The sequence below is a fragment of the Anoplopoma fimbria genome, chromosome 17 (genome assembly GCF_027596085.1).
Source record: "Anoplopoma fimbria isolate UVic2021 breed Golden Eagle Sablefish chromosome 17, Afim_UVic_2022, whole genome shotgun sequence".
Taxonomy (NCBI): domain Eukaryota; kingdom Metazoa; phylum Chordata; class Actinopteri; order Perciformes; family Anoplopomatidae; genus Anoplopoma; species Anoplopoma fimbria.
In genome coordinates this window covers 21,940,476-21,961,470 of record NC_072465.1, presented here as the reverse complement: position 1 = coordinate 21,961,470, position 20,995 = coordinate 21,940,476, and the positions used below count along the sequence as shown (strand labels likewise).

General features: G+C 40.8%; 2 protein-coding genes across 2 annotated transcripts; both read left to right on the top strand.

The window, feature by feature from the left end:
- Positions 1-8,249: 8,249 nt before the first annotated feature.
- LOC129106367 (adenosine receptor A1-like) lies at positions 8,250-9,377 on the top strand. Its single transcript, XM_054617755.1, has 2 exons — positions 8,250-8,578; positions 8,807-9,377. Exons 1-2 carry the CDS (start codon positions 8,250-8,252, stop codon positions 9,375-9,377), a joined length of 900 nt encoding a protein of 299 aa, XP_054473730.1.
- Positions 9,378-19,581: 10,204 nt separating this feature from the next.
- LOC129106356 (adenosine receptor A1-like) lies at positions 19,582-20,801 on the top strand. The gene is made up of 2 exons (XM_054617745.1): positions 19,582-19,910; positions 20,147-20,801. The coding sequence occupies exons 1-2, from the start codon at positions 19,582-19,584 to the stop codon at positions 20,799-20,801; spliced, it is 984 nt and encodes a 327-aa protein (XP_054473720.1).
- The last annotated feature ends 194 nt before the right edge of the window (positions 20,802-20,995 follow it).

The window sequence follows — 20,995 nt, the reverse complement described above, 5'->3', positions numbered from 1 at the left end:
AAGTTTGAAATGTGTACAACTTTATATATGGGGCTGTGAACATGTGTTCACACAGGTGTGTGTCTGTGTGTGTGTGGTGTGGGGATATGGGGAAAATATGGGGTTTGGTTGTGGATGTGTGGGTGTGTATGGGGCTGTTTTCCATCTGATGAATGGACATAATCTAGTGTTTCCCATTCATTTCCTATGGCGTTCACTTTTTACCGGGAACACCATGGGTGTAACAAAGTTGACTAAACCACTCAAAATTCAATGAAAGTGGTGATCAGCAATTTATATGTTCAAATGCCTAGTGTGGAGGATATCATAAGGCCTTGAGGCAATCAGATATTTATGATTGATTAAAGTATTTCAGTCACATTTGACCCGAACACGACAGGAGGGTTAACATTCTCTCCGAGACAATCGAATGGCTTTGCGTTTTTCAGTCTTTCCGAGATCAAAGATAATAATTTTGATGTAGCCATGTCGTCATCTTCAAGTTTTAGGCAGTTTTTATAATCTGTGAAAGTAGCAAAAAAGAAAAGATATAAGAAAAATAACAATACTGACAACATAATTGAAACTATTTTATATTGAATTCTCTAATGTTCATGGCAATTTATAACAACCCCAGAAAACATTTTAGAATGCCATGTTTTGCATGTTACAAATGGCACGGCAGAGAATATTTATAATATTTAAAAACAGTGATAATAATAACTACAACAATAATAATAACTAGAAAATTTTGCAAGAAATTTTGACTGTGTGGCTGCTACTGCCCGAAGACGGTGCAATATATTAACAGCTCTAAGACAGCTGTATCATTGAGGTTCAGTTAGGGTTAGTTTGGGGTTCGTTTAAAGTACAAATGAGGTTCATTTGGAAAAAAAAGGAGTCCAATCGCCAAAATATTATTATCAACAGAGAGAAAAGACTCTGTCAATCACGTTGATATCATTTTTATGTTTGTGGTGTTTAAAATGTGACCATGAGGTCACTTGAGAATGAGGAGCTATCGCTCCTCTCATCTCTGTATTTGAGATTCAGGTCACACACACATAGGTTCCTGGTTGCCATGGCGATTGGAGCACCTGGGTGGAGAGTCAGACTGATTAAAGATTTTTGGTAGACAGTGATTTTGAACAAAATCAACTGTCAAACTCCCGCCCTTAATCGTAAAACCATGATTCCAATAGACAACATGCTGATATCATCACAAAGATAAGACTCTGACGAACGCAGAGATGTACTTTTTATGTTTGTTGTTTTAAAAAAGGTGAGCTTTTGAGCAGATTAGAAAAATGGTACTATCTGCTTTCTTTGAGAAATTGTCGTCAGAATTAACATTGAGTCCAATGGAGCAGTTGATGTAGCTTTTTGGCTCATGGAGTCAAAATGTGTAAGTCTTATTGATTTCATAGACACATGTCTACGACCAGCACAACATTTCCTACGTTTTGACCATAAAAATGTGTATGAAGAGTGAAAATTGTGGGAATAAGAGCAAATTGTTTGGAAAAATTACAGAATATTTTTCAAGCTCCTCTCCACTCTGGCGATGACATCACCACTCTAGCTCTGAACATTCCATCCAAAACACACCCATTATAAAATCTGAAAAGGACTGAAAATGTTCCTGAAACTTAAACTCTGATGTCATGAAATCTGTGCTAGCTATCAAAATACCCATTTGGCCCTATAAAGTCCAGAGTTTTGTTAACGTTTTAAACTTTTAAACTTTTGTTAACGTTTTAAACACTCAACCCAAAGTTGAGTGTTTTTTTTTAGCTCTCTTCACCCCAAAAACTCATTCACGGCTATGAGGAAATTTCTCACCATTTTTTGTTGTTTCCATGGAAACCGCTTGGCGAATCTCTAAGAAAAGTCATAGCACACGATTCCCAAACAAGCTGCACGTTTTGATGTATTTTGACACATGTGCATGCAACGCTAAGGGATGAGTTACGCGCCAAACTTTTGTACGGAAGATGGAGCATAAGCAGAATATGATTATTAAGCCCGCAGGATTATATACTATGTGCTTTACAGCCTTGTTGCAACAAAGCCACACAGAATAATTTTCTGCAAAACATTTTGACAGTTTGGCTGCTACTGCCCGAAGACGTAATTGTATTTGTGATGGACCGTCTTGAACTTGAGAGGAGCTCTCGCCTTATAGGGATTAATAGAATATTTTTCAAGCTCCTCTCCACTCTAGCGATGACATCACCACTCTACAGTGCCCTCCAGAATCATTGGCACCCTTAGTGAATATGAGCAAAACAGGCTGTGAAAAAATGTCTTTGCTGTTTATCCTCTTGGTCTTTCACTCAAAATATTCACAAAAATCTTACCTTTTCATTGAAGTAAAATTATTGAAAGAAAAAAAAAATGTTGACATTAAATAAATATTTTTCTCCCAAAAAATGTGTGTCACAATTATTGGCACCCCTAGAAAATCTCATGATTACAATCTAACTGAAGTATAATTCCAGTCATATTTTACATTTTTAAATTCACCTGTTTGATTAGGAACTCTTAAGTGGTCAACCATGACTTCCTGTTTCACTGGGGTATAAATATGAGGTGACACAGGCCAAATTCCCTTAGTCATTCATCGCTATGGGAAAGACCCGAGAACACAGTGACGATGTGCGACGAAAAGTTGTTGAGCTGCACAAATCAGAAAATGGATATAAGAAAATCTCTAAACAGTTGAAAATACCCATTTCCACTATCAGGGCATAATTAAGAAGTTTAAAGCGACAGGAGATGTTAAGAATCAGCCTGGAAGAGGACGTGTGTGTATGACCCCACGCACCGTGAGGAGGATGGTTCGACTGGCAAAAGAATCTCCAAGGATCACAGCTGGAGAATTGCAGAGGTTAGTTGAGTCTTGGGGTTAGAAAGTCTCCAAAACTAGCATCAGACGCCACCTACATCACCACAAGTTGTTTGGGAGGGTTGCCAGAAAAAAGCCTCTGCTGTCAATCAACAACAAACTAAAGCACCTACAGTTTGCCAAACGTTACTGGGACTTTCAATGGGACCGGGTTATATGATCAGATGAGACCAAAATAGAGCTTTTTGGCAACAAACATCAAAGGTGGGTTTGGCGTAGGCAGAAATATAGCCATACAGAAAAGCACCTCATACCCACTGTGAAGTATGGTTGCGGATCTTTGATGTTGTGGGGCTGTTTTTCTTCCAAAGGCCCTGGACATCTTGTTAGGATACATGGTATCATGGACTCCATCAAATACCAGCAGATATTAAATGAAAACCTAACAGCCTCTGCCAGGAAGGTTAAAATGGGCCGTGGTTGGACATACCAGCAGGACAATGATCCGAAGCACACCTCAAAATCTACACAAAAATGGTTCACCGACCACAGAATAAAGGTTTTGCCATGGCCATCACAGTCCCCCGACCTAAACCCCATAGAAAAACTGTGGGATGAGCTGAAGAGGAGAGTCCACAAGTGTCGACCTTGGAATCTGAAGGATCTGGAGAGATTCTGCATGGAGGACTGGTCTCAGATCCAGTGCCATGTGTTCACCAACCTCATCACGCATTATAGGAGAAGACTCAGAACTGTTATCTTGGCAAAGGGAGGCTGCACAAAATATTAAATGAAGGGGTGCCAATAATTGTGGCACATATATTTTTGAGAAAATATTTGTTTCATGATAAGAATTTAATGTTTCTTTCAATTATGTTTCTTCAGTTAAAGGTTACATTTTTGTGAATATTTTGAATGGAAGATCATAAGGATAAACAATAAAGATTTTTTTTCGCATCTCGTTTTTCTCATTTTTACTAAAGGGTGCCAATAATTCTGGAGGGCACTGTAGGTCTGAACATTCCATCAAATACACATCCTTTATAAAATCTAAAAATCCCCAAATTTTCTTAAAAACCCTTAAGAGTGATTAGATGAATACTGTGAGAGCTATCAAGATGCCCATTTGGCCCAATAAAGTCAAGAGTTTTAGTAACGTTCTAAACTTAAATAAAAATGTCTATGTTACAGTATGACGAGTCAGTAAGGGCCCAAAGTTGAGTTTTCTTTAAACTCTCGTCACGCCATAACCCCATGTAAGTCTAGGTGGAAATTTCACGTCGTTTGTCGCGTTTTTCATGAAAAACTGCTGGGAAAATATCTGACATAAGACATAGCACATGATTCCCAATCAGCCCCCACGTTTTAATGTATTAACTCTGCATGTTTTTAGGATTTGTGCCTATGATATGTTTGTTTTTTCAGTGTTTAACGATGCAGCATAATCTTTGTCATTTTAATGTTATATTCTGTTTTTAGGGTGACTTTGTTACATCTGTCTAGAGACTACAGATGAAACATAGCCTAATGGCTAACTCTGGTGCATTTGCAGAAATGTATAATTAATGTGCACTGTCCCTACCAAATAAACCAATAAATAGACGCTGTGGGAGGAATAATTTGGTAAAATACGCTGCGGAAATTGCACAATAAGTTGAATAATAATAGGCCTGCAGGATAATATACAGTGTGCTGTGCACAAGGCTTCATAGCCGAACTGAATAATAAAATAATAATAATAGGTCAATATCACTAACATGGTGTAACGCCACACTCTTGTTTTCATATACTGACTGCTAAGACGTCTTACTCTTTTTCAAGTCTTACCGTGATCTTGGTTAATGACCAGTGGTTTGGACCAGCCGAGACACTCTGCCTGTGACTCAAACTCCTTCAGCTCAGCATCAGTGACGTTCTTTCTCTTACCTGTTAAAGAGGTAACACATTGGAGATTAAATCTTTGTGATGATATCTTGTCTACACCAGTGAAACATACACCAGAGACATCTCACTCACTGTATGTTTGCAGTGCATGCTATTTATGGCCTGTCAGAGATTAAAACAAAATACAGTAGTATTAATTAACACATTTTTCAATGGTATAGTGATGTTAAGGTCTGTTTGTCGGTGGGTTCACCAATTCCAGACTGAAATATCTCAACGGCCATCCGATGGATTGCCTTTAAATTTTGTACAGACATTCATGTTGCCATCAGGATGAATTGTGATAACTTGGTGATCCCTTCATTTTTTTCTGTAGCAAATCATTAGGTTAAATTTACAATTTCTCCTATTTGGTTCATTACCAAATACTTGTGGAACTGATGACATTCCAATCAGTCTCAGCTATGCCTGTGCTAAGTGCTAATTAGAACCTGAGATGCTAAACATGTGGGACATTATGTGAGGCTTAGCATCAGCGTGTTAGCATGCTGGCGTTAGCATTCAGAGCACAGCTGTTGCGTCACAATTTAGTCTTGTTCCTCTCTGCTAGCTTTATATTACTGTACATCAGCATAATTGGAAATATTAACCAATATTTTCTTAATTAATCCCCCTGTTCTCCTTACTAAAGAGCATTAAAGTCCTTATGCCCTCGTCCTGCTTGATAACGATGCAGTCAGGACAGCCACTCTGCTGCAGCACATCTGGTTTACCCACTGCGCCATCTGTTGGAAAAATGTGGATGGTAATAAAACATTAAATGGTTTAAGTTAAAACTATAACATCATAATCACATTTTTACACCAAATCAGTATCAAAATGCCAAAAATATAAATATCATTATTAAAATGACATGAGAGAAAAAATCTTTTAGTGCAACAAATCTATTTCAGTGTTCTACAAATCATTCAAAGCCTACCAGAGGGCTCACATGTATTAGCACTATCAATGCTCTGTTAACAATCTCTTTTGATATTTATTTTCTATCACTTTATATTCTCTTTTATTATTATTATAAGTAGTAGGGATAAAATAGTAGTAGTAGAAGTAGTAGTGGTCTGCACTGTAAAAGTTTGACATAGTGATTAAAAGAAGCAGAGATGAAGGGAACATTTTTAAATGAAACACTACTGCTCTCAGTATATTAAAAAAACTCTTACGGTTGTTGTCGAAATCAAAAGAGGTGTTGCTCTCAAACAAATCATCTTCTGAATGAGTATCGCAATATTCCAAACTGCAAACGATTTATTAAAGATTTAAAATACAACTTTACTGGACATGGTGGTGTATAATGTATAAATACTCTGACAATATGATGCATCAGATCCATGCCAACAAGATGAAAGATTGCTCACAATTTATATTTAAATTCGGCTCTGTAGCCCTTCGGTACGTCTTTAGTGGTAATGTTCACTTCAATACTTGGCCATAAACCAGAATTCACTAAGTTTGAAACCCAACAGCTCTGCGCGGACATGGCTATGAAGTACCAAATCCCAGGCAACTGAAACAACAAAAGAAGGGAAATCCTGTTTATTTATAAATTATTATTAATTCATTTGTAAATGTTCAGGTTAGGTTCAATTGAGTTTCATCTAATGAAGCGGTTTGGAAAATAAAAATGTAGGTATAAATATGGAACTTACATCTGGAGCTTTGTCCAGTGACTTGATCAGCATCCCACATGCCAGAGGTGCAGCCTGGCACCCCGAGGTGAGAGTCAGCACAACAACAGCAGCAACACACAAAGTCTTCATGGTGGATCTGATGCCTGTTTTTGTCTCTCTCAGGTCGGTCTTATGGAGAGACCTGAGACATCACTGACCAATTATGTTTGTCCCTCATCTGCGCACCCCTGTCAGAGTGGTCTCCACGCCAACTGAGCTGAACGTTAACCCTGAATGTTAGCATTTTCAGTAAGCCTTCATGTTTACTTATCAAACAAACAGACATGTAAATATTGCCGTAACCAAAGTTACCAGGGGTGGGTTTCATGTCTGTTATGCAGTTCTATAACTGTGTGGTTTGTGTGCACCAACACTTTCAGGGTCATTTTTTTCACATTTTGTCAAACGTGTTAGGTTTTGATGCACGCTCACATGTACTTACATGCACTAAAAGCATGCATGGCCGGATAACAACACACACAGGTAGGGAGGGAGACTTTGTTTTCTGCTCAGTTAGACATTACTCCACTGTATTTTTGGTTTAAGTGTGACCTTCCAAAGATGCAGTGTGGTTAACGCTGCACAGTTAAGGTTGTTTCAAAGTTCATGTCTGGACATATTTTAGAATTTCAATGTTTTAACTCTAGTTGTCCAAACAGGAGAGCAGGTGTCTGAAAGAACTTTGGACCTCAGATTTTGGGATAAAAGGGGTTAGGTTAAAAGGTCTTGGCAACCTGTCCACCCTTGTGAAACCCCCATGTCAAAAACCTTGCTGTGATAATTGATCCCGCCTTTAAGTTTGACAAGCAAGTCAATGCAGTAGTTAAAGTTAGTTTTTTCAGGCTTCGTACAATGGCCAAAGCTGTTTCTTGCATCAAAAGATGTTGAGAAATTCATCCACGGCTTCATATTCTCCCGCCAGGACGACTGCAATTCCCTGTATACTGGGATTAGACAGTCGTCCATGTTTTTTGTTTTTTTCTTACTCGTGTTTACTTGTTGTTTATTTGTGTGCTCTGTGCATTGATGTTAATGTCAGTGTGTCTTCTATGTGTGATTTTAGCTACATGCTCTGGTCTGTACAGCACTTTTGTCAACATGTGTTGTATTCCTCAGCAATCCATCCAACAGTATTATTATTATTTGTACTATTATTATTATTATTGTATTCTCAAAGCCACTGTATTTAATAAAGCTCCGGCTGATTTTTCCAAAAGATTTAAGTGCAAAATCTTTTGTGAATACAGAAAAACCCAAACATTGTTCTAATATAATGACGTTTAACTAATGATAATAGTGTAATTTATTAACGATTATAAAGCATTTAAAGAAGGGTTCCTTATTAGTGAGTATCAACTCAACATGCATATATTGCCTTGTTATTTTGAAGAGGTCTGTCCGTGTGTGTGTGTGTGTGTGTGTGTGTGTGTGTGTGTGTGTGTGTGTGTGTGTGTGTGTGTGTGTGTGTGTGTGTGTGTGTGTGTGTGTGTGAGTGTGTGTGTTGCTTGCATTGGAAACAAGGCGTATGTATAGAAAGCGGAAATAAAGTGCAATGCGCCCCCCCGGTCTGCAAAACAGGTTGCACCAATCAGGCAGCTTTCAGCGAAGTGGCTCTGTTTGTAGCTATAGAGAGCTGTCTATTGAATCAGGGATGTGGCTTTGTGGTTTTCTTGGCCAGAGTTCTTTAGTGACTCATATACTTCTGCAACTGTGGTTAGTTTTATCATCAGATCTATAGATATATAGAACATAGGATCTTCTATTTGAAAAATAGACTCACATTCACCATTAACTATCAAACATCAGCACAGATGGATGTGGGAGAAGTGATCTACACCTTGTTGGAGGTGCTCATCGCTGTTAGCTGCTGTCTTGGTAACGTGCTGGTCGTTTTGGCGCTTTGGACCAGTAAATGCCTTCGACAGCCGACCTTCTGCCTGATCGTCTCTCTGGCTGTGGCCGACCTCCTGGTTGGCTGCGTGGCCATACCACTGGCTGTGGTGGTGGACGGACGAGTGAAGACCTCGTTCCACGGCTGTCTCTTCATCAGCTGCGTGGTCATCCTGTTGACCCTCGTCTCAGTTTTGTGTCTCATGGCTATTGCAGTGGACCGCTTCCTCCGGGTGTATGTTCCTCTCAGGTAAGACTTTTACTGGTTTCTTAATTGTGCAGAGAAACGTGAAATGGTGCAGCTTAGAATGACATGCTTTATATTTTTATCCGTTTTATCTCAACCCACATTTCTGACCCTTTTGCATGGCCTACACTGTAAAGGCACTGAACATCACAACAATTACTTCATGATGGTTTTATATAGTTTGTTATTTCACTGTGCATTTTTGTTTCATCAATAATTTAATGTTTTTAGGTACAAAAGGACAGTAACACAGAGACATTCTTGGCTCGTGGTTGCAGCGTGTTGGCTCGTTGCAATACCACTGAGTTTTGCTCCCATGCTTGGATGGTACAACCATGAAACTTTGTCCAGTTCAGTCAACTCTACTATCGTCTGCCAGTTCATAGCTGTGATCCCCATGTCATACCTGGTTTACTTCAGCTTCTTTCTCTGCACCCTCCCACCTCTGTTGGTGATGACTGTGTTGTACGGCTACATTTTCTGCACCATTCGAGGAAACCTTCGAGATAAACCAGGCAACAGTCCCCAAAAGCAGTCTCAGAACTACCTGGAGAAAGAGAAACAGCTGGCGGGGTCTCTGTCTCTGGTCTTGGCTCTGTTTGTCCTGTCCTGGCTCCCTCTCCACATTATGAACTGCATTGTTTACTTTGGCGGGCCGAGTGATGTACCAGTAACAGCTTTCTATGTTGGCATCCTGCTTTCTCATGCTAACTCGGCTGTAAACCCAGTCGTGTATGCGTTCAAAATACAAAAGATCAAGACGGCGTACCTGAAGCTCTGGAGACAGTATATCGCATGTTGAGAAGAAAATCAAGGAACTCAGTCAAGCCAGTCGATAGACAACAATGTCAGCAGTAACATGATCAGCGTGGCCAGAAAAGAGTGAAGGAAGAATTCCTTCATTATGAGTGAATGATTATACAGGCATATTGATGAATACAAAGAACATACATTTTATTTGACTCATCAGAATGTATTTCATTTAGCTGATGCAATTTTCTTTTTTATATGTAGTTTATCAAGGTTTTTTTATACGTAGTTTATCAGGTGTGTTATCAGTTACACTGTATTTTAATAGGTTTGTGGTAAGTAGACGGAGCCTGTTGTTTTTTAACTTTTAAAATCTTTAGCTAAATTTAGTTTTGCATATATTACATGTATTTTATGATTTGCTTTTTTGTGAGGATTTACTTCCTGTCGTTATAAAAAAAATAATGTGTACAGTTTCCTCTTCTGTCAGTCTGATAACATTGCATTCTGTGCTATGTCTGTGTCGGACACACATGATCATCAATATTTTAATCTGACTGAGTAAAACTGCAAAACAAGTGTACTTCCCATAATGTGTTCTATTAAAGATTAAGTTTAAAGCCTAACAGTAAGTGAGAATCTCTGTCACATTTATCTGAGGGACAAAAATACTTTGTAGTTGGAACTACTGCTCCATTAGACTTTGTTGTTGTAGCCGTCAATCATATAAAAAACACTACTTTATATTATTACAACTGATTGATTATCACTTTCCACTTAAAACACTTGATAATAGGAATATGAGTGGTAGAAAGATATTATGACAGAAAGTATTTTAGTATGTACATCTTTAAGAACACCTCTTTCATTCACTACACTGATGCACTTTCAAGCAAATCTCCATGCGGGTTGCAACCAGACTAAACGTGGCACTAAGATCTATTTACACATATGTTCATTTAAATGAATAAAAAAATCAACTTAGTTACTATGTGTAGAATATTTATGTTATTTAAGTATCTAATCATGATTCATATCATTCATAATAAACAGAGTCCATGCTCACAGAGGAACATATTTTCTGGAAAGATAAATTGCTTGTGAATTTTTAAAATGTAAATTCTAACCAAATTTCCTTTCATGCACCGGGACGACAGCAGAGATCTCAAAGACGGATAACTCAGGGAATGTGCGACCAAAACTATCTGCACGGCGAGAACGAGGTTAGCGAGTGCCGAGGCCGACTTGAAGTTGACTGAAATGGGCAGACCTATTGGAAATAGTTTAGATGTTAGTGATGCAATAGCTGGCTTTAGCTTTGCATCAAACAAGATTATCATCAACAGATATGAGAAATGAGGATGTGAGATCAGTGCAAACATTTCCCCCTTGTGGCTTAAATTGTTGTTCACTATATATCAAAATTAATGTGGAATATTTATCTTCGTTATAAGATAAGATAAGATAAGATAATCCTTTATTAGTCCCGCAGCGGGGAAATTTGCAGGCTTACAGCAGCATAGAGTTAAAGTGCACACAAGAGACATAGTAAAGAAAGACAAGATAAAAATATATTATAAATAAGCAATAAAAACAGTAGAAAAACACAATAACTGAAATATAATATTTACAGACAGAAAAAAAACACTATTTTAACTGTTATTGCACAGTGTTTTTATTGTCATGTGTCATGTGGTCTGCTGGGAGCAGAGTTGGTTGTGCAACCTGACAGCAGCAGGAAGGAAGGACCTGCGGTACCTCTCCTTCACACACCGGGGGTGAAGCAGCCGGTGGCTGAAGGAGCTGCACAGAGCTGCCAGGGTGTCCTGCATGGGGTGAGAGGTGTTGTTCATCAGGGATGACAGCTTGGCCATCATCCTCCTGTCTCCCACCACTTCCACCGTATCCAGTGGACACCCCAGCACACTGTGAGCCATATTAGACTTCATAAGATGTGTTCAGTTATATAGTAACGAAAAATGTTGAAATGCTCCTTTAGTTACGCTACTGACGACGTCATAGCCAATAGCCCTCAGTTGAGGTTAATCAGTCTGCGGAGCAAGACAGTTTTTTGACCGTAGTGCCAAGTTGAGCACAGAATTAATCTTGTAACTTTGTTTTTTGTCGAGTAAACTTTTTAAATGGAGTTACTGCCTCTGAAGAATCATTTCGCGTCAAGCTCATTGCAAATACGCAGACTGTTACAGTAGTGGTAATGTGGATCACCAGACAGAGAGAAGAATGCCGCTACATTTGAGTCAAAAAACTTCGCTCACGATGGAAAAAAGAAAGGATTATCATGAGGAATAAACCCTTTGCACGGATGAGGACCAAGTCAAAGCCTTCATACGGGATAACGTACGTTACTGTGGATTATATATATAAAGATTTCGCCTACAGACGGAAAGCTACATCGCGTGGAGCGCTGGAGCTGTGGCTAGTGGAGAGCAAGGTAGTTCTCCAATCAGAGGGTCGTGGTTCGATACCCGGCTTCGGCAGACCCTTGGGCAAGATACTTAACCCCAAGTTGCTCCCGAAGGCTTGCCATCGGTGTGGACTGGATGTTGCATGAATGTTAGTTAGAGTCTGATGGTGGCACCTTGCATGGTAGCCTGTCATCAGTGTGTGAATGGGTGAATGATATGTATATACTACTGATTGTAAGTGGATAAAAGCGGTGAAATGTATTAATGTAATGTAATGTGTTTTGGACACCAGATATCTGTGGATGCAAATATTAGCGGTTTGGACACAGATATCTGTGGAAAATCGGTGCACACTGAATGAAATTGTTGGACGTTAGCTTCTCATTGGAAAACGGGATGTTTTGAAGCTAATGCAGACAGTTTTGTGCACTGACTTAGACGGCAGAACGGTGTGTGGCTATGGAATATTCTGACCAAAAGAGGGCGCCAAAGCCCACCGAAAAAGCATTGGAAGACAGAATCAGTCGGCTTATAGCAGCCAGAAGAGGTAAACTATCTCAACTTACAGCCATGATGAAAACAATAGAAAACCTTAAAATTGATGGCACAAATGTGAAAGAAGTGGAAGACATGCTTGATCAGAAATTTTGCAACGTGTTCAAAGAGTTTGAGGATATAAATGCTGAAGTTATGGCTCTACTAGATGAAGATGAAAGACAAGCAGATCAGCATAACTGGTTCGAACCAAGATCAGCACCCATAAGAGACTTTGTGGAAAATACCGAAAATTGGTGTTCTGCAATGTGGATGAAAGTAACAGATCAAAAAGATGCCAAAGGAATTAATCTTGCAAATGAATCTCCAGCAAGCAAATCTGAACATTGTGATGTTAATGCGGCGTATCTCAAGTTGCAACAAGACATTTTAGGAGTAAGACTAAATATGGTTCATCTGCTGGCAGTATCTCAGTAGCTTCATCTACAACCACTGGCTCCTCAGTACGCATAAAGGAACAAGCAGAGCATGCAGCACTGATTGCACGTTCATCTGCATTAAAAAGGAAGCAAGCGCTTGAAATGGAAAAGGTGCAGCTAAACGCTAAAATGGAACAACTAGAAATTGATACAGCCATTGCGGAATCCAGTGCAAAGCTCAAGGTGTTTGAAGACCATGACAATGCTAAGGACAGTGTCATCAGTTATACGACAAAGAAGTGTTCTCAAAGTAAGACAAAGGAAGAGAGAGATGTGGCTAGGCTAGTTTCAGATACTGCTGTAAGAAGAAGAGCAGCGCAAAATCCAAGCATAGTGGTGCAGTCCGCACAAGACACGGAACGTAACCAATGTTATGATAACGGACACTGTCAGTCTGGAAACGGTGAAAGTGGGCTCTATCAAGTCATGAAGAGACAAAATGTCATTACGGAAATGCTTGTTAAGCAGCAGACTATGTCTTACCTACCTTGCAAGGACATTCCAGTGTTTAAAGGTGACCCTCTCACTTACAAATCCTTCATCAGGGCCTTTGAACATGCTGTGGATAGCAAAACTGAAAGCTATCATGACAAGCTTTACTACTTGGAGCAGTATACCAGTGGGGAACCACAAGAGCTTGTTCGCAGTTGTGAGCATATGTCACCAGAAAGAGGCTACTCAGAAGCCAGAAAGTTACTTCAAAGGCATTATGGAGATGAGCTGAAGATAGCCAACGCATACATGGATAAGGCACTGAAATGGCCTCAGATCAAACCAGAGGATGGTAAAGCATTAAGCACCTACGCTCTTTTCCTGATCGGATGTAGGAACACCATGCATGATATTGAATTTATGGAAGAAATGGACAATCCTACTAACATGCGAGTTGTCATTTCAAAGCTTCCTTACAAAATGAGAGAGAAGTGGAGATCAACTGCATTTGAGATCCATGAGAGAGGAAGAGGACGAGCAAGGTTTTCTAACCTAGTTGACTTTATTGACAGGCAGTCAAAGGTAGCTCTGGATCCTCTATTTGGAGATGTGGTAGAGAGTTACCAAGCCACAAAGGGAAAGGATAAAACTATGAAAGAGAGAACCATCAGGAAAACTGGTCAAAGTGAAAGCACCTTTGCTACAGGTGTACAAGACACTGCCTCAGAGACAACAGTAAAGAAAAGCAGCCCAGTAAAAGATGTCGTTACAGCTTTCCACAAACCATGTTTATTCTGTCAGAAGAATCATGCTCTTTCTGTCTGCAATAAGATTAGAGAGCTGACGAACAGGGAAAGGATATACTTCCTGAAGTCTAAAGGCCTTTGCTTTGGATGCCTCACATTTGGGCACCTTAGTAAATACTGCAAAAAGAGAATTAAGTGTCAGACATGTTCTCATTGGCACCCAGATATACTCCATGTCATTAAAGAAGATATTGCTGCACCAGAAGGGAGCAATACTGAGAGCAACACAATCTCAAGTGCCTATGTGACAATGGGTCAAGAGTTATGTGGAAGCACTGGGGCTGGAGAAGGAGAATGTGTTCTAGCTGTGGTACCAGTAAAACTGAAATCCAGAAAGAGTGAAAGGTATGTAGAAACATATGCCTTCATAGATCCTGGGAGCACTGCAACCTTTTGCAGTGAGGAGTTACAGAAAACCCTAAACCTTAAAGGAAAGCGCACCCAGTTTCTTCTTGACACAATGGGTCAAGACAAGTCTAACAGTCACAAATTGATGAAGAGTTGTGTGCTTTCAGACCTAGAAGTATGTGGAATCGAAGAAAACGCATACATTGAACTGCCAAAGGTGTTTACACACAGCCACATTCCAGTAAAGAAAGAAAACATTCCACAACAGGAAGATATTTCACAATGGCCTTACCTGAAAGACGTGCATCTCCCACGCATTGAAGCAGAGGTTGGTCTGCTCATAGGGGCCAACATCCCAAAAGCCATCGAACCATGGCGTGTCATAAATAGTGAAGGTGAGGGGCCATATGCTATCAAAACTGCCCTGGGATGGTTGATAAATGGACCTCTCAGAAAGGGAGAAGACCTCAAGACAGCCAGCGGTAAACTGCAGAGCTACACCGCTAATCGCATCTCAGTGGTGGAGATAGAAGAATTGCTAGTGAAGCAGTACGATACAGATTTCCCGGAAAGAAGTTGTGAAGAGAAGGATGAAATGTCTCAAGAGGATCGCCAGTTCATGCACCTAGCCACGAGGTCGGCAAAGCTGGTAGATGGACATTACTGCATGAGTTTGCCACTGAGAAACGAAAATATCAAAGTGCCAAATAATCGTTGCATTGCTCAACAGCGGGTTGATACACTTAAGAGAAAATTCAAAAGAAATCCAGACTTCCATGAAGATTACAAAACCTTCATGAAAAGCATAATTGAAAAAGGTTACGCCGAAAAAATACCCACTGAGCAGCTCAGTTGCGGTGATGGCAGAGTGTGGTACATTCCTCACCACGGGGTGTATCACCCTAAGAAAAAGAAGATAAGAGTTGTTTTTGATTGCACTGCTACATATCAGGGAACATCACTAAATGAGCAGTTACTCCAAGGACCAGACCTCACCAACACACTCGTTGGTGTCTTGTTAAGATTCAGAGAGCACCCTGTGGCACTTATGGCTGATATAGAGTCCATGTTTTACCAGGTGAAGGTCCCGGAGGGAGATGCAGATCTGCTACGGTTTCTGTGGTGGCCAGAGGGTGATACGAATGGCAATGTGGAAGAGTTTAGGATGAAGGTTCACCTTTTTGGCGCCACATCTTCCCCTAGTTGTGCTTCCTATGCCCTAAGAAGAACTGCAGAAGATGCAAAAGAAGTAACAAGCACAGAAGCAGTTGAGACAGTGCTAAAAAACTTTTATGTCGATGACTGTTTAAAGTCAGTGTCAACAAAGAACCTGGCAATCAGCCTAGTACAAGACCTCCAAGACTTGTGCTCCAGAGGAGGTTTCCATCTGACCAAATGGGTGAGCAACAGTAAGACAGTCTTGTTGTCTATCCCTGACAAGGAAAGAGTTCCTGAAGTCAAAGACCTGGACTTAGGCCACAACACACTTCCCATGGAACGTGCCCTTGGGGTCCAGTGGTGCACAGAGACTGACAACTTCAGGTTCCAGATAAATGTGCCAGACAAGCCTGTCACTAGACGAGGGATCCTGTCCACTGTTAGTTCTATTTTTGACCCTCTTGGTTTTTTAGCTCCACTCATGTTGCCAGTGAAGCTCATCTTGCGAGACCTGTGCAAAACGAAGCATGGCTGGGATGAAGAGATAGAAAATGGACATGCAAAAAGATGGCATGAATGGCTGTCAAATTTGGAGATGCTGGCAGGATTTAGTATACCCAGATGCATCAAGCCAGAAGGGTTTGGACCCCCACAGTCAGCACTGCTGCATCATTTTGCTGATGCTAGTGAGGATGGTTATGCGACTGCATCCTACATTGTGTTAACCAGCCAGGAGAACAAAAAACACTGTTCTCTTCTAATGGGGAAATCAAGAGTGACACCACTGAAGCATGTCACAATACCAAGACTGGAACTAACAGCAGCTGTTGTGGCTGTCAAAATGGACAGAATGCTCAGACAGGAACTTCAAGTCCCATTACAGGAATCAGTTTTTTGACTGACAGCACAACAGTGCTTAGGTACCTTTCAAATGAAAACACTCGCTTCAAAACCTTCGTAGCCAACAGAGTTACCACAATAAGGGAACATTCTCAGCCTACCCAGTGGCGTTATGTCAACTCAGCGTTAAATCCAGCTGACCAGGCTTCTCGTGGGTTAAAAGCTGAGAAGTTCATTCAAAGCAAAACGTGGAGCCAAGGTCCTGCCTTTCTGCTGAAACCAGAAAGTGAGTGGCCAAAACTATTGGATCAAAAGGATTCAGTGATAGAAGAAGACCCAGAAATCAAAACATGTGCTGCAGTCATTGTGTGCATCACAAAAGACAGCCTGGACCCAGTTAACAAGCTAATCAATTACTACTCAGGGTGGCTACGATTGAAAAAGGCCGTGGCATGGTTTCTCCGACTAAAGGAGACACTGATGCAACTAAAAAACAAAAGAAGACAGTTCCAAGCTACTATCAGTCAAGCTGAGAACAACCCAGAAAAGCAGAACACGCTTACACAGCAGATGAAGAAATTCAAGTCAACAATGAAACCAAGTCCACTATCACTGGAAGATTTGGTTAAAGCAGAAACAGAGCTCATACGGCTAAGTCAGCTACAGGATTACACAGAAGAAATCAGTGCTCTGCAAGGAAACTCTCCTGTCAAAAAGAAGAGTCCAATCTACAGACTGGACCCCCTTTTGCAGGATGGGATACTGAGAGTTGGAGGCAGGCTTAATAAACCTGCGATGCCACAGGAGGCTAAACATCCAGTTATCCTCTCAAAGAATTCACCTGTGGCCAACCTCATACTGCAACACATCCATCAAGAGATCGGACATTGTGGACGTAACTACATGCTTGCTATGCTGCGTCAAAAATATTGGATCCCTCAAGCTAGCTCAGCTGTCAGGAAAATAATTTCAAGATGCACCGTGTGCAGAAGATTCAACACAAAGGCTGGTAGGCAAAAAATGGCAGATTTGCCAGAAGACAGGTTGCTGCCTGATCAGCCACCCTTTACCAATGTGGGGGTTGATTTCTTTGGTCCTTTTGAAGTCAAGCGTGGACGGAGTCTTGTCAAACGCTATGGCGTGATTTTCACTTGTTTAACCGTGAGAGCTGTTCATATTGAAATAGCCCACAGTCTGGACACTGATTCCTGCATTAACGCCATACGTCGGTTTATATGCAGAAGAGGACAAGTGACAACAATGCGTTCAGACAATGGAACAAATTTCGTTGCTGCAGAAAGAGAACTGCGTGAGGCAGTTGAAAACCTGAATCAGACGAAAATACAGAACACCATGATACAAAAGGGCATCAGGTGGATATTCAACACCCCAGCAGCTTCTCATCAGGGCAGCATATGGGAAAGACAAATCCGTACTGTAAGAAAAGTGCTAAATTCTGTGCTCAGACAATGAAGGACTATCATCAATAATAGACCAATAACTCAAGCGTCAGACGACCCTAACGATGTGGAGGCCTTAACACCTAACCATTTGTTGCTGCTGAAAACCCAGCATTCCACCTGGAATCTTGAAGAGGATCAGTATGCACGACGACGATGGAAACAGATACAGTACATGGCGGATCTATTCTGGACCAGATGGACCAGAGAATATTTGCCACTCCTTCAGGACAGACAAAAGTGGCACACCCTACAGAGGAACTTTGTGCCAGGAGATATCGTCTTGATAATGGATGAAACTGCCCCTCGCAACTCTTGGATCATGGGTCGTGTAGTAAAGACATTACCAGACTCCAGTGGAACAGTCAGGCGAGTCAGTGTAAAAACCAAAACCAACACACTGGACAGACCCATAAACAAACTCTGCCTGCTGAAGCAAGCAGTGGCGGTGTAAAATGTATTTACCTTTTGAACATGATGTAAACGAATGTATGATTATTGATGCCTGTTGAATATTTTATGGCTCGTTGAAAATAATATTTGGTAATTGTTTTGCGGTCAGCATAAGCAATTAGGGGCTGGAAATGTAAGAGCCATATTAGACTTCATAAGATGTGTTCAGTTATATAGTAACGAAAAATGTTGAAATGCTCCTTTAGTTACGCTACTGACGACGTCATAGCCAATAGCCCTCAGTTGAGGTTAATCAGTCTGCGGAGCAAGACAGTTTTTTGACCGTAGTGCCAAGTTGAGCACAGAATGAATCTTGTAACTTTGTTTTTTGTCGAGTAAACTTTTAAAATGGAGTTACTGCCTCTGAAGAATCATTTTGCGTCAAGCTCATTGCAAATACGCAGACTGTTACAGTAGTGGTAATGTGGATCACCAGACAGAGAGAAGAATGCCGCTACACCGCCTTTAAGTTTGACAAGCAAGTCAATGCAGTAGTTAAAGTTAGTTTTTTCAGGCTTCGTACAATGGCCAAAATTAAGCTGTTTCTTGCATCAAAAGATGTTGAGAAATTCATCCACGCCTTCATATTCTCCCGCCAGGACGACTGCAATTCCCTGTGTACTGGGATTAGTGTGCTCTGTGCATTGATGTTAATGTCAGTGTGTCTTCTATGTGTGATTTTAGCTACATGCTCTGGTCTGTACAGCACTTTTGTCAACATGTGTTGTATTCCTCAGCAATCCATCCAACAGTATCATTATTATTTGCACTATTATTATTATTATTGTATTCTCAAAGCCACTGTATTTAATAAAGCTCCGGCTGATTTTTCCAAAAGATTTAAGTGCAAAATCTTTTGTGAATACAGAAAAACCCAAACATTGTTCAACATGTATCAACTCAACATGCATATATTGCCTTGTTATTTTGAAGAGGTCTGTGCGTGTGTGTGTGTGTGTGTGTGTGTGTGTGTGTGTGTGTGTGTGTGTGTGTGTGTGTGTGTGTGTGTGTGTGTGTGTGTGTGTGTGTTGCTTGCATTGGAAACAAGGCGTATGTATAGAAAGCGGAAATAAAGTTTCATGCAAAAATATGTAAAAATGTGCAATGCGCCCCCCCGGTCTGCACAAACACAAAACAGGTTGCACCAATCAGGCAGCTTTCAGCGAAGTGGCTCTGTTTGTAGGTATAGAGAGCTGTCTATTGAATCGGGGATGTGGCTTTGTGGTTTTCTTGGCCAGAGTTCTTTAGTGACTCATATACCTCTGCAACTGTGGTTAGTTTTATCATCAGACCTATAGATATATAGAACATAGGGTCTTCTATTTGAAAAATAGACTCACATTCACCATTAACAAACAGATGGATGTGGGAGAAGTGATCTACACCTTGTTGGAGGTGCTCATCGCTGTTAGCTGCTGTCTTGGTAACGTGCTGGTCGTTTTGGCGCTTTGGACCAGTAAATGCCTTCGACAGCCGACCTTCTGCCTGATCGTCTCTCTGGCTGTGGCCGACCTCCTGGTTAGCTGCGTGGCCATACCACTGGCTGTGGTGGTGGACGGACGAGTGAAGACCTCGTTCCACGGCTGTCTCTTCATCAGCTGCGTGGTCATCCTGTTGACCCTCGTCTCAGTTTTGTGTCTCATGGCTATTGCAGTGGACCGCTTCCTCCGGGTGTATGTTCCTCTCAGGTAAGACTTTTACTGGTTTCTTAATTGTGCAGAGAAACGTGAAATGGTGCAGCTTAGAATGACATGCTTTATATTTTTATCCGTTTTATCTCAACCCACATTTCTGACCCTTTTGCATGGCCTACACTGTAAAGGCACTGAACATCACAACAATTACTTCATGATGGTTTTATATAGTTTGTTATTTCACCGTGCATTTTTGTTACATCAATAATTTAATGTTTTTTTCTGTTTAGGTACAAAAGGACAGTAACACAGAGACATTCTTGGCTCGTGGTTGTAGCGTGTTGGCTCGTTGCAATACCACTGAGTTTTGCTCCCATGCTTGGATGGTACAACCATGAAACTTTGTCCAGTTCAGTCAACTCTACTATCGTCTGCCAGTTCATAGCTGTGATCCCCATGTCATACCTGGTTTACTTCAACTTCTTTCTCTGCACCCTCACACCTCTGTTGGTGATGACTGTGTTGTACGGCTACATTTTCTGCACCATTCGAGGAAACCTTCGAGATAAACCAGGCAACAGTCCCCAAAAGCAGTCTCAGAACTACCTGGAGAAAGAGAAACAGCTGGCGGGGTCTCTGTCTCTGGTCTTGGCTCTGTTTGTCCTGTCCTGGCTCCCTCTCCACATTATGAACTGCATTGTTTACTTTGGCGGGCCGAGTGATGTACCAGTAACAGCTTTCTATGTTGGCATCCTGCTTTCTCATGCTAACTCGGCTGTAAACCCAGTCGTGTATGCGTTCAAAATACAAAAGATCAAGACGGCGTACCTGAAGCTCTGGAGAAAGTATATCGCATGTGGAGAAGAAAATCAAGGAACTCAGTCAAGCCAGTCGACAGACAACAATGTCAGCAGTAACATGATCAGCGTGGCCAGAAAAGAGTGAAGGAAGAATTCCTTCATTATGAGTGAATGATTATACAGGCATATTGATGAATACAAAGAACATACATTTTATTTGACTCATCAGAATGTATTTCATTTAGCTGATGCAATTTTCTTTTTTATACGTAGTTTATCAGGTGTGTTATCAGTTACACTGTATTTTAATAGGTTTGTGGTAAGTAGACGGAGCCTGTT

Coding starts and splice junctions, on each gene's coding strand:
- LOC129106356 (XM_054617745.1), top strand. CDS start 19,582: ATGGATGTGGGAGAAGTGATCTACACCTTGTTGGAGGTGCTCATCGCT. Junction 19,911..20,146: donor CGGGTGTATGTTCCTCTCAG/GTAAGACTTTTA, acceptor TTTTCTGTTTAG/GTACAAAAGGACAGTAACAC.
- LOC129106367 (XM_054617755.1), top strand. CDS start 8,250: ATGGATGTGGGAGAAGTGATCTACACCTTGTTGGAGGTGCTCATCGCT. Junction 8,579..8,806: donor CGGGTGTATGTTCCTCTCAG/GTAAGACTTTTA, acceptor TAATGTTTTTAG/GTACAAAAGGACAGTAACAC.